This window comes from Triticum aestivum, chromosome 2D (assembly GCF_018294505.1).
Source record: "Triticum aestivum cultivar Chinese Spring chromosome 2D, IWGSC CS RefSeq v2.1, whole genome shotgun sequence".
In the NCBI taxonomy this organism is placed as follows: domain Eukaryota; kingdom Viridiplantae; phylum Streptophyta; class Magnoliopsida; order Poales; family Poaceae; genus Triticum; species Triticum aestivum.
This window is the reverse complement of record NC_057799.1, coordinates 536,919,120-536,933,331: the sequence shown is the minus strand read 5'-3', so window position 1 is coordinate 536,933,331 and position 14,212 is coordinate 536,919,120. Positions and strand designations below refer to the sequence as shown.

The 14,212-nt window shown below is 44.6% G+C and overlaps 1 protein-coding gene across 7 annotated transcripts; it reads right to left on the bottom strand.

Annotated features, from left to right (window-relative positions):
* Positions 1 to 1,934: 1,934 nt before the first annotated feature.
* LOC123054294 (uncharacterized) lies at positions 1,935 to 7,306 on the bottom strand. 7 transcript variants are annotated; one of them, XR_006426098.1, is made up of 10 exons: positions 6,970 to 7,306; positions 6,725 to 6,877; positions 6,469 to 6,591; positions 5,708 to 5,797; positions 4,551 to 4,711; positions 3,659 to 3,835; positions 3,207 to 3,305; positions 3,080 to 3,116; positions 2,366 to 2,547; positions 1,935 to 2,263 (listed from the first exon to the last, which is right to left on the bottom strand). XR_006426098.1 is itself a non-coding variant. In XM_044478028.1 (5 exons), exons 2-5 carry the CDS (start codon positions 3,237 to 3,239, stop codon positions 2,081 to 2,083), a joined length of 435 nt encoding a protein of 144 aa, XP_044333963.1. In that variant the 5' UTR covers positions 3,240 to 3,305; positions 3,659 to 4,541; the 3' UTR covers positions 1,935 to 2,080. The 7 variants fall into 7 exon arrangements, 1 of the variants encoding a protein (XP_044333963.1); XR_006426099.1 differs by having other exon boundaries at positions 4,678 to 4,711; XR_006426094.1 differs by lacking the exon at positions 4,551 to 4,711 and having other exon boundaries at positions 6,469 to 6,594.
* Between the last annotated feature and the right edge of the window lie 6,906 nt (positions 7,307 to 14,212).

Genomic DNA, 14,212 nt, shown 5'->3' with positions numbered 1-14,212 from the left:
AGTGGACTCCGCTCATCAATCACGAGAAAATGGCTGGTAACTGGGATGCCCAGTCCTATGATCAAAAGATCAAAAATAAATTCGCAAATAATTTAAACAAAACTCCCCCAGAAATGTTGATAGTTGAACGGCACCCGTTGTTTCGGACAAGCCGTGGAGTGTGAATGTTGATGGAGGGGGAGTAAAAACTTTACCTTTCTGCATGGGAACCGCCTATAATGTATGTAGTATGAAAGATATTGGGAACTCTTGGTCGTTATGTTGACAATGAAAGCATACCTCTCAAAATTATTTTCATCACTGTTTTTGCTACGAGCTCTAGCACCTCCGCAAATCCCTGCTTCCCTCTGCGAAGGGCCTATCTTTCACTTTTATGCAAGAGTCAGTAGTATTTCTTCTCATTCCAACCTACTCTTTAGTTGACAAGCATCATATGATGGAAAGATCTAAGCATATATGGTCATTTAAATATATTTGAGCATGAATTATTACTATTGACATTACCCTTGAGGTAAAAGGTTGGGAGGCGAAACATTAAGCCCCTATCTTTCTCTGTGTTCGATGAATACTATTTGTGGTAATTTCAGTGTTTCGAAGAAAAGGAGTACCAAACGAAGTCGAAACGGAATGAAACCTTCTAGAGAAGTTATTTTTTGAAGGAAAGCTACCCGATAGACTTGGAGTGCACGTCAGGAAAGCAACAAGGGAGCCACGAGGTAGGGGTGCGCCCACCCCCCTAGGGCGCGCCCTCCACCTTCGTGGGCCCCTCGTGGCTCCCCTGACGTACTTCTTCCGCCTATATATCTCCATATACCCTAAAAACTTCAGGGAACAGAATAGATCGGGAGTTCCGCTGCCGCAAGCCTCTGTAGCCACCAAAAGTTAATCGGGACCCTGTTCCGGCACCCTGCCGGAGGGGGAATCCCTCACCGGTGGCCATCTTCATCATCCCGGCATTCTCCATGACAAGGAGGAAGCAGGTCACCCTCGGGGCTGAGGGTATGTACCAGTAGCTATGTGTTTGAACTCTCTCTCTCGTGTTCTTGATTTGGCACGATCTTGATGTATCGCGAGCTTTGCTATTATAGTTGAATTTTATGGTGCTTCTCCCCTCTACTCTCTTGTAATGGATTGAGTTTTCCCTTTGAAGTAATCTTATCAGATTGAGTCTTTAAAGATTTGAGAACACTTGATGTATGTCTTGCCGTGCGTATCTGTGGTGACAATGGGATATCACGTGACTCACTTGATGTATGTTTTGATGATCAACTTGCGGGTTCCGCCCATGAACCTATGCATAGGGGTTGGCACACGTTTTCGTCGTGATTCTCCGGTAGAAACTTTGGGGCCCTCTTTGAGGTTCTATGTGTTGGTTGAATAGATGAATCTGAGATTGTGTGATGCATATCATATAATCATACTCACGAATACTTCAGGTGACATTAGGGTTTTCATTGATTTGTGTCTTAAGGTGTTATTCTAGTACGAACTCTAGGGTTGTTTGTGACACTTATAGGAACAGCCCAACGGATTGATTGAAAAGAATAACTTTGAGGTGGTTTCGTACCCTATCATAATCTCTTCGTTTATTCTCCGCTATTAGTGACTTTGGAGTGACTCTATGTTGCATGTTGAGGGATAGTTATATGATCCAATTATGTTATTATTGTTGAGAGAACTTGCACTAGTGAAATTATAAACCCTAGGCCTTGTTTCCTAGCATTGCATTACCGTTTACGCTCACTTTTATCATTAGTTACCTTGCTGTTTTTATATTTTCAGATTACAGAAACCTATATCTACTATCCATATTGCACTTGTATCACCATCTCTTCATCGAACTAGTGCACCTATACAATTACCATTGTATCGGGTGTGTTGGGGACACAAGAGACTCTTTGTTATTTGGTTGCAGGGTTGCTTCAGAGACCATCTTCATCCTACGCCTCCGACGGATTTATAAACCTTAGGTCATCCACTTGAGGAAAATTTGCTACTGTCCTACAAACCTCTGCACTTGGAAGCCCAACAACATCTACAAAAAGAAGGTTGCGTAGTAGACATCATACCCTCAAAAGGATCAAATAGCAACGCAAACATCTCCTTCGCGAATGTTGGCGCGGCGACGAAACTCGGACCAGACGGTGGTTATGGTTGTCCTCTTGTCAGTTTCTAGCATGATGCGACATCTGGCAAGCAGACACCCATTTGCAAGCTTGACCATGAGTGTATCATTATGTGGATCAATGTAGTCCAGCAGGTTCTGTTCAGTATAGTGTACATGAAAATACTATTAGGAGAAAGCCAGTGAATTTCATATAGAGTCTTGTGTGATATGGAAGATAGAGTGTGTTTTTGAGGTTACCATGCGCTGGCCTAGCTTGGCAAATGTTTTATTGATTGTGCACACATAGTAGTTGATGCCTGGCTTTTTGCGCAAGAACATAGCAAAGAGAGCGCCTACGTGCCATTGATATAACTTAACCTCATTACCCCAGTAACAGTGATCATCAAGCTCTCCACAGTGCTGGATCCTGCCAGGTGTTCCTGGATTGAGTTGAATGAAGGTGAGAAGGAAGTTAGGTAGCATTTGCAACAGCTGTAAATATCATTGTTTGTTTGGGAAAAGAAATTTCAGTTATATAACACCGTAGGCTGGGGCTTAGGCATGAAGTCATATAAGTGAGCTAAAGATTATTTTTGAAAACCAGACAAGTTGAAGTTCTAAAACATAGCAGATGGTCAAATTGGTTCGTAAAATTGAGAAAGCAGAAACAATTTTTAAAAGATTGAGATCAGCACTGTCATTGGAAGCCATCAGACAGGCATGCTGAAAGTAATCAGTACAAAAGGATACAAAGATTGACTAAGGAAGAGTAGAACAGAGCAGTGTGATTGCAAAGTTTGTGAGACAGGGATGCTTAGAACAATCTGTATGAAAGGAAATAAAAAACGATGTAGCACACGTAGTGAATAGCTGAAGGTAGTAGACAAAGAAATACGCAGATGCATGCTGGATTATGATGCTACTAGTCTGCTGTTTCATATATAAAATATTAAAAGTAAGGTATGTGCTTACCGCGGATGATATACTCTGGATGCTCATCCTCTTCACTCTGTTCGTCGTATGATTATAATTTAGTGTTAGCATCGTGGCAGATTGTTAATCCACAGGACAACAACAAAGTTCTCAAGGTGTGGCTCACATTTAGCTTTGCTTGAAGATAACAAATCTGCATATGACCAGACTAAAATAGCAGCAAGCCCATCTAAGGCGGTGCCAGCGAGGTCGAACAGTGAGTTCTCTAAACAAAGAAGGGGACAATCCTTAGCGATCTGGAAACTTTTGAGTTCAAAAAGACATAGTAGTACAATAACATTTTGAGTTGAAGAAATCTTTAAATAAGGAAGACTTGCGATCTGAAACTTTTCAATTAAAAAAGACAGACATAGTAGTAGTACAGTAACATTTTGAGCTGAAGAAATCTTTAAATAAGGAAAACTTCCTTTAGTAATGTCCTTGTGTAAGAACCGCAAATAATAATTCCAAATGTTTATTATACTTTGAAGAAGGCAGCATCCATTATTAAAGCACGAAGATTTCAGAAAACTAAGCTTATAAGAATCTAATCTATCATTTGCAACATAGTAGTGGTACCTGAAATTTAGATGGACCGAGACATGAGCATTTCTCTTTTGCCGTTTACTACTATGATGAACATAACTGTGCCAAGATGACTCCATACAGAATCTGATATGATGTGGGAAGAAAGCTGACCAAGCTATTTCAGATCCTGTAAATTGAAGTCATGGTGTTCCATATCCTGCCTGCAGCCTGAACGATGCAAGGCAAATGAGTTAAATTATAATTAGACCGTCTAAGAAGTTAAATAGGAAAATGTGCAATGAGAATGTTGAGAAAACAAAGCCATCGCTTCATGTCCACAAATTCACAGGCCAACTGCACATCATAGGAAGTACTTTGTATTAAGGAAAAATGATAATTACTTCGATAGTTCAGTACACGCAGAATTTTACGGATAATTGCTCACATATCTAAATGTCATGTTTCTTGTGCTTTATACCTAGCTAAAATTCCTAGTGATGTTCTCTAGAACCAGGAACAAATCACTGATATCATGAATGGAGAGGAGAACTGAACCTAGGTACAAATCTATTTAGGGCCCTAACATCATACATACTCAAGGGGTCTTACTCCACCTTCATTGTGCAAGGTAGGCTATCATCACAGAGAAAACAAGCACCTAACTTTAGAAAGAGCTTAAAATTTTGCTCGATGCCACGTCTTGAAAACAAAGACTGGAGAATCCTATACAATGTAGCAGGAGCAGCTTCTCCACAAATGGACGACCAAATGTTTTAGATAGGGATGGTTGCGAGTGTCATTTGGAAGAAGTAATTGTGATTTAGTGCCAGTAACGTGATTATCTATTTATGCCATCTACCAGGAAAATCTAATTGAGTAATCAGGATAGAGCGCACAAAAATTATGAGGTTAGTACAGTCTGTTAACAGGAAAAAAAGATGACCTTAATCAGTTTCATTGCATTCAATTCTGAAGCCTAATACAAGTCTGTCAATTGTATATATACCACCATGGATAGTTATGCTCGACACTTATAAACCAAAAATCTGAAGTTAGTTCATGACACGTACTTGTCCCGTAAATAACACTCAGCAACAAAAGCTCCTGGAAAAAAATTGTATCACATTGATACGAAATTGCATTAATTAGTCGAGAAAGCCAGAAGTAGCGGATTGATTTATCCAAACAAAATCACTATTAGCAATAATGCAGGGTCCCTAAGAGAACCATGCAAGGCAACTTTAATGGCCCCTTGCTCATCTATCTATCTATGATAAAATAAGAACAACTTAGCATAGGCACAACTGCTTGTAAATAGATTGTTATGGCTAACAAAATGCTGAGGAAAAAGTGGTACATATTCCTCTCTCAAGGTCGTGTAGTCAATACATTACACATGCCAATGAGAACTATTTTATGCTCTGAACTCCAGTTACCAATCCCCTTATGCCTTTTTGTGAGAGACGAGTTTCAAAGTTGGTATCCTGGATGCTATGGCCACCTAAATTTCCATGGAAAGACAACGAAAATATGATATACAATTACAAAGTGGGGCTAAAAGTGAAATAGTTCGCCATATGAATCATCTAGTAGTCTTGATCAGATTTACCTAAGGGTGAGTCATCAGTAAGATAGGAGTTGCCAACAAGCACTAACACATAAACACTAATCAATGGAAGGTCAATAAGAACTGAAGACTCAAGAATATTCAATCACAATTCCATAGTTGCAAAAAACTGCAGACATCTGTGAACTCTATAAATGACTGATATTCACATCTATTGAAAAGAGATATCAACAGGGAAAGAGAAGCAAGCATCGGCCCTGCTAACTTCACCTCTCCACAATATCAGGCTGCAAAACTAAACTAAATGTAACAAGAAGGGTGACACCCGCAAGAACACAAGTACAGACAACTCATATGTTGACATTTATATTATCGTTGCTCCTGCTAGTCACTTCATCATCCACCTCATATCGTTGCTACAACTTATTTGGAGGCGCAATCGATCACCACAATTGGAAGTTTATATCTGTTTAGAAACAACAAGAACACCACCTCATATAATGGAAACCTACAGACCAGACAACCAAAATTACCATTAAGTAGTTAACATTAGAAGAAGCTAATCTCAATTGATTAAACCAAGAAGGCAGTTCCCTTTCTGCACAAAGTATCCGCCTGTTCCTCTGCATTCGAAATAGAAAATTGAGAACTCATCAATTTGGCAGGCAATAACTAATGACAACAAAATTGTAATAATTGTAGCAAAAGAGATAAACATGACCATGCAGAGGACGTTAGGCTAAAAGATAGAATGATATAAACCATGATAATAACAAAGATCATATAGAACAAGAAACTTCCATACAAGTCCAGTAGTGTAAATATTGTATCTATTGGAACTTCAATATCATTTTGTTCAAGGGAATACTCTCTTCTGTATCTGTAATCAAACACTAAAGTATTAAACTAAGGAATTGTAGCAAACCTTCTAGTCTTCTAATTAGCGGGGCTTACTGACAAAAGAGAATATTATGATTCCCCGTTTTATTAGACAAGAAGTAGAAGATCAATATGTGTATCACAACAGGAGAAAACATGCATTTCGTGACATCACTTGCATTCGACACCCTTTTCATTTCTAATTCCATTTAATAAATTTCCTTATGATTTTTTAACCATGAAATTGACATTGTTTGATAGTTGATCAGAGGAAGACCTATAGTATCATACTATCATAGAAACATCACATATAAGAAAATATAAACTGCTTTACAACTGCCTAATTTTTGCATTGAGAAAAGTATCAGAAGAAGCTAATCTCAATTGATTAAATCAAGGCAGGGTAATTTCTCACCATCCAAAGAAGCAATCGCAGAGATAGAATAATGACTGCGAGAAATTTGTGGCATGTGCTTCCTTCAGCTTTGTCAAATCAGAACATAGCCTCACTAAACATCCATTAGCTGCAGCATTTTCCCTTCTCCCTCACGAGAACATGAACAAGAAAGCACAAGCATCAATACTCACAAATCTGAACATTACCTACATCCCAACTATTTATCCTCGCCATCGATCCTTACCAGTGAGGATAAGGGAGTGGCGAGCTATACCTGGGTGGAGATGTGGGGCTGGCTGCCAGGCAGCACCGGATGTATCGCATCGGCATGGTCGGCTGCTTGTTGGTAGCATCCAGGCTCGTCGGCTTGCGCTTGGGTCCCGAACGCCCTCCTCGTCGATGTTGACAGGCGGCTGCTACACCAAATCTGAGAGAGACGGAAGTAGATGTGAGCGTAGTAGAGAGGAGGAGGAGGGGGAGATGAACTCAACGCTGCAGAGGAGGCACGGCCCGGCGTACCGCGTGCACCTCATGGCCATCGGGCACGGGAGGACCGTCCATTACGCGGTGGGCTGGGAACACGACGGAGACGAGCCGCCGGAGGCCTCGAGGCGCCAGAGCCTCGCCGGCGACGAAGGGGACGCCGCACCCGAAACCCTAGCCACGGCTGAGGATCGGGAGAGAGCGCGGGAGGCCTCCAGCGACTGATCTGAAAGGATGGGAGGAAGGAGCGGGGCCAGGGGAGGTCGTTGATGTGCCACCCGCCGCCGGGACTCGCCGGAATCGGCGGGCATGGGTGGTGGCGGCGGCGGCGAGGAGCCACGGGGGAAAGAGCTCGCCAGAGAGGAGGCTTGCGTGTGGGATATGAAAAGAGCAGGGATCGATGGATGTACGCGTTTTTAACTTTTCCCTTCGGCACAGTAAAATCGCCGTGTCCATCGCGAGAGAATGCCCCTTGTGCGTACCTTATTGTTTTGGATGTGTGATGTTATCACCTATGTTACTTTAATTGTGGGTAGTCTAAGACTGACCATAGTGGGGTAACATAACCGGTAACATGCACTTGGGACTAGCAAACATGTTTATGTGGCACACAATTAAATAAGAGAGAGGGTTAGAGTAACATAGGTAGATACCGTATCATGTTAAATGCTATGCTATTTTGTGTCATGCATGGCAATAAATATGGTCATTTATGATACTACTCCCTCCGTGTTCCATAATAGAAGAGCGTTTTTTACACTACACTAATGTAAAAACGCTCTTATATTATGGGACGGAGCGGGTACTTTATAATACTACGCACTATAGAGGTAGTATCATATGCATGATACGAGTATATGTTACTCCCCATTATGAGTAGCCTAATATATTTATCTCTTTTCTTTAACTGCGGACACGGACTCATGCGGGCCTGCTCGCCCAATCATCGCTGTCTGTTGCATGCAATGTGAGTCTCCCACATTGATTCATATCGGAATACACGATGCCGTTGTTTCCCACAAGCCCCACCATGCAAAAGCGCCATAATTGGCTGATGGTCAGAGGGTGCCGCCGCCAAGTGTTCCACTTGTGCTAACGGAAAGCATGCAGCCCATGCACAGCATGCAAGAGCACGATCGAGCTGTACACACGTGTACGAGCCTTCGGCCACTTTTCGCTCAAACGATCCAAGGTGAACCTGAGTAGCCCAGGTCCACTAACCCACAATCATCAACCATTGATCTGAATGCTGCGATTTGGCTCTGGCTCCGCTTCCAACGCCACTGTGTTCATTAACATGCAGTGCTTAGTTGAAACTAGTAAACGTGCACGTATTACCATGTAGTTTGTTTTATCATTCGTCCTAGAAAGAAAATATATCAATAAAATGAACAAAAGTATAAGCAAGGCAATAAAGTTGTTTAACAATTGTGAAAATAATCACAGCTTCATGTAAAATAAGATCACAAATTGCAAAAAGTAAAATAAGATCACAACTTGCAAAAAATAACCTAAACTTGCCAAAATAATAAAGAATGTACACTTATCTTCTAGAACTTCTAGAAACTAAAGCTGCTTCAAGAATGTACAATACTGAACAAAAATTGTTTCTTTTAGAAACTAAAAGGATCTTCTAGAAACTAAAGGATCTTCAAGAATGTACGCTTGAGGTGTGCAACACTGAACAAAAGAGCCTACAAGAACTTGTAGTGTCTTTAGCACAAAAGAAGTTGTACATAAGCTGATACGAGGAGAAGAACTTGCTACGCCATTGTTTCGATGTCTTAAAGGCATCTGCGTATGGTCACTCCAGCTGCAATTACACTCCAATGCATAGACCAACACTGAAATCCCAAACCATTTTATAAATCTTGCATGTGACACCTCTGAGAGTTTCGGGAAAAGCAAAAGTTCAAATATTAGTTGCATTATTCATATTAAGACATTTGATGTACAATCATCTATTTGTTTGCATAGAAACCGATAAACAAACATCACTCCAGTTCAAAGTAGCAAGGCAGACAAAATAAATACTATGAAGACAAGAATGAATTTATGTAGTGCCACTTGAATGGGAGAATACATATTGCTAATAATAATATGCTTTGCCACTCCTCTCATGGAGAATGAATGAATTGCAACTGGTGAAACTTCCTTCCAGATGAATGAATAATTTATGACTTTCACCTCAAGACGATTCGCCTCTATCACAAGCAAATGAAAGACCAATGAACTGAAGATTGAAGGTGCCACAGACATAGAAGTTTGATATTTCTACTTCCAGTAAACTAAAGAAATTAAGTAATAAAGGAGATGCTAATGCCATGTGTGCACAACCAGCATATGAAAGACCAATGTAGCACAAGAGGGTATCTGCAGTTTTCATAGATAATCAGTGAACAAGAGGGCATAATTTCAGTTCGTAGCCAGCCTGCTATATAATTTATGCTAATTAGAAAGACACAACTCTTAATCCGTCTTCAATATTTCTGAAGCTAGAGAAAATTAGAACATATCTTCTCATTATAAATTCATTTTATAAGAAGACATTTTCATCACTATGCCGTGTTTGACAAAGTTCCCCTGCCCAAAGGTTAAAATTAGGGGGGAAATGCATTTCACGTGTCATGCTCTCTTGAAACACTATTTTTAGTACAATGTGTAAGGTGGATTATTGGCAAGCCCCTTTATAGAAATTTAATGGTGAATAAATCTGAATGTGAAAATGGGTCTTACCACCACTTCAAGAACTTTCAAGCCTCATCATGAGCATTTGAAGCCAAATTCATGGTCAGGCAATATCAAATCTCCATAAAATAATACAGTTTTCTAAAAACAAAATAAAGAATTGGGCATTAACCTCTATACGACTTGGGAGCAATTTCTGTGTATATCTCACAGAATTCAAGATGCAGATATAAAGAAAAGAGCCTGTGTGTACATGGTATACATTGAGCCTGCCCGGGTGTCGGCGACCACATTTGCATATAGCCACGAGCAGTCCTCGTCTATGATGAGTTGATGACGTGTGTGACTATTTGCCCGCTGTCGCTGACAGTGCCAGTCGAGAGGGCATGTTGTAGAACATGAACTAACATATTGATGACCGGATCACCAAGTACCATGGCAAATACTGTGTGATTGTAAAACACATTGTGATTTTCACAATATACTGCAGAAAACTGTAAACACAAGCTCACGCCCTTACGGGTGGGACCCCACCACGTCACACTATCAATTCCTGCCGTACGTTGTCATCCTGACCGGTAGGCCCAGCTTCTTTCAAGGGTCCATTTGTCGGTGACGTGTGGACCTGCGACTCGATGTCCGGCGTCACCGTAGTGAGAGCCGAGGGGGTGACACAAACAGAGTCTAAATCGTGTCCTCAAATAAGTCTATGAAATAATGGGGCCTACCTAAGTCACCCTACCTCGGTAAGTCCTACAGAAAGTATACTTTGCTGAATTTTGTGTCTACCGATTAATGAGCCTCACTAAATTAAGCAAACACACATCAGTACAGAGAACGGCCGCTCATGCAAAGCTGCTAAATGACCAATTCAGTTTGAATATAGAAAAATTCAGTACAACTCATAGTTCGAAGCGATCGTACAACTGATATGGCCGGTCCCCTGTGCGCCCGCGGTGCGGAGGCGCGACGGCACGTACGGCATCGTTCGCCAGCGGGCGCGCTATGTGCATCCATGTCCCCAGCGGGGGCGGCAGCTCCCGCGTGCCGCATTGAATCAAGGAGTGTGAGTTTCAGTGAGAACAGTAATATGTACGTAGATGTCTAAACAAACAGTAACACCACGAATGAGTTGATTCTGAGACATGTTTTCTTGACGAAAGGCTTGCAAGTGCATGCTCTCTAATCTCTACCTTTGCGCATCCATGTGAGGGAAGAAAAAAAGGATTAGGAGGGAGATGGGGTATTGGGGTTGTTCGCCGTACCTGCACATCAGATGGTGGTGCCGGTGGACGGCGGCTACACGCGTGACGGGATGCTGCGGGATCAGCCGTGGCTGCTCCTCGCTCGCCTGGATCCTGTAGGTGGTGGAGCTTGAGGACAAGAAGATCTAGCTGCCATGGGAGAGGATAAACAAGAGGAAAACGAAGGCCATGGCGAGCCCCCTTCGTCGCTCGCGCCCCATGGGCCGCCGCGTCAGGACGGCCGGGAGACGGCAGATCTGTGGTGCCGCGTCGGTAGACAAGTTGAGGACGGGGAGAGACCACGACGGGGGCGCCGACAATCGGTAGCCAGCAATCCCCGGGCGGCGTCCCCGAGGACCGAGGCCACATGAGGCGAGGCGATGGGTGGGGGCGGCACCGAGGTGTGAGGGGCGCCATCGCTGAAGGTGCGGCGTGTAGAGGCGATGGTGGCGGCGTCACTGAAGCTGTAGCGGGTCGAGGCGAGGGGGCGGCTTCCTGAAGGTGTGGCGCTCAATGCGACGGTGCGGCTGTTCCATTGTGTGAGTTTCCTTTTGCGTGAATGGGTACGGAAGGAAGTGGATCAGGGAAGAGAAAGGATTGATTAGCGCTAAATGTGTTTAGTCGCTCAACATTAGGATAATAATAAGGACTGTTGGATTAATGTCAACGGATGGCCGAGATCTGTTGGATCTGCCCCTTTGGGTCTTTTTATATTGTTATAGATGAGTAAAATGCACAAAACCACCACTTTAGCGTCATAACTTTTGAAAAATCATTACTTTACAAAACATGACACTTTGCACTATAACAAGAATTGATAGTGGCAAAAAACATTGATTCGATTTCTAAGAGCGTTTTGACGTGGCCGATCACTCGCGGGCCGACAGCGGTGATGGTGAGGGACTAACGGCCATTAACGGCCTTATTTTTTTTCTACTGTATTGATAACCTTGTTTCTTAACTGAGAGAAATACTTATCTCTACTATACCTGCATCATCCTCTCCACTTCGAGGAAATCTCAACGCAGCTCACAAATAGCAGTTCTTAATTGAGGGAAATATTTATCTCTACTTTACCGCGTCATCCTCTCCTCTTCGAGGAAATCCCAACGCAACTCACAAGTAGCAACACACAGAAACCCACGTAAAAGAGACATGCACACCTCCGGACGGCAACCTGGACACGGGAGAGCCAGGACCGCAATGGCATCAAGATGGTGCTACCCTTTGTTGGTGCGGGAGAAGTAGGCGGTGAGCGCAACGACAACGCGCGGAAGCAGCGGATGCCGCTGCAGCATTGAGGCTCAGGCGGGGGCAGAGTTGGAAAAGGGTGGGGTCACCGAACCAGAGGAAGCAGTGAGCTCGCCATGAGCCACGAGCATGATGTTGGTAGCAGGCGGCAAGCTCATCGCGAGTCGCTCACCTCGCATCGCTCGGTACTCTATCTGCCGCTCGCTGTGTCCGACCCCGGCGAGCAATTGCCGGCGGAAGAGACAACAATCGGTGCCTCCGACCACCATGTCGTGGTCGCCTCGCTGCTGCAAACCTCCTTGGTCACCCCACAGAAGAATATTGGCGCAATAAGCCATGTCCCCGCGATGGTGACTAGCGTTGGGCGCGCCAGGTCCGGTCTGTGGCCGCGTCGAGCCTTTGTCTGGGTATGATCTGACCATTGTACATGCATAGTCCGACTTGTGTATGGCATGTGTGTGTGTGTGGCGCGGGTTGTGCGTGTGTGCGCACACTTGATGCGTGGGTTAGTTAGCGATAGTAGCGGGGGTAACCGCGGCGTTCTGTTGGAGCCCGGCCGCATTGATCGCGTCTGTGCGCGACAGGGTCGCGAGCAAGGGCGTGCGGAGCACGCGGGCGTGGAGGAGTGGGGAGCGCGTCGTCATGTGGGCGCGCCTGCGTATAAAGCTCCACCCGTGTACTGTTGTAAGTGTGGATTCGAGTTCGTTCTCGAGGAATAAGCCGTTCGTGCGGCGGGTTCGTGCGCCGGAACCACCTTGTCCTGTGTCTCCGTCCTTCTTTCTTGTTCCTCAGTTTGAGCATGTGGAGAGAGAGCAACCAGAGGGAGAGCTAGGGCTTGACACCAACATTTGGCATTAGTACCAGGTTCGGGGCTGTGGTGCGCGATGGCGTTTGCGGCGCGCACGGCGAGCGCTGAGGTAGTCCTGGATTAGGGGGTCCTCGGACTGCCGGAATATATACTTTGGCCGGACTGCTGGGCTATGAAGATACAAGATTGAAGACTTCGTCCCGTGTCCGGGTGGGACTCTCCTTTGCGTGGAAGGCAAGCTTGGCAATTCGGATATGTAGATCTCCTCCCTTGTAACCGACTCTGTGTAACCCTAGCCCCTTCCGGTGTCTATATAAACCGGAGGGTTTAGTCCGTAGGACAACAACAATCATAATCATAGGCTAGCTTCTAGGGTTTAGCCTCTACGATCTCGTGGTAGATCAACTCTTGTAATACTCATATCATCAAGATCAATCAAGCAGGAAGTAGGGTATTACCTCCATCGAGAGGGCCCGAACCTGGGTAAACATTGTGTCCCCCGCCTCCTGTTACCATCCGCCTTAGACGCACAGTTCGGGACCCCCTACCCGAGATCCGCCGGTTTTGACACCGATATTGATGCTTTCATTGAGAGTTCCACTGTGCCGTCACCATAAGGCTTGATGGCTCCTTCGATCATCGGCAATGATGCGATCCAGGGTGAGGTTTTTCTCCCGGGATAGATCTTCGTATTCGGCGGCTTCGCACTGCGGGCCAACTCGCTTGGCCATCTGGAGCAGATCGAGAGCTACGCCCTTGGCTGCCAGGTCAGGTTTGGAAGCTTAAACTATACTGCCAACATCCGCGGAGACTTGATCTTTGACGGATTCGAGCCCATGTCGGGTGCGCCACACAGTCACGACGAGCATGACTTAGCTCTGTCGTCAGACGGTGTTCGGGAGATCACACCTGTGGCTACTCCGGCCCTCAATCTGGAGCAGATTGCACCGCCCAAGGACGGGTGGATGGACCCCGCCATGGAGGTCGCACACTCAGCGGCGTTAGAGCCGAATACTGACTTCACCTCTTATGAGACCTGTGTTGCCGAACCCTTGGATTCGTCCCCAGTCACGGGCTCCGAACCGCTTGCGTCCGTGCCTATCGAATCTGATTGGGCACCGATCATGGAGTTTACCTCCGCGGATATTTTCCAGCACTCGCCCTTGGGCGACGTGCTAAATTCATTAAGGTCTCTCTCCTTGTCAGGAGACCCTCGACCGAACTATGTTCGGCTCGAGTGGGAGGCGGACGACGAAGAAATTCGGTCCCCACCCACCACCCACTTAAT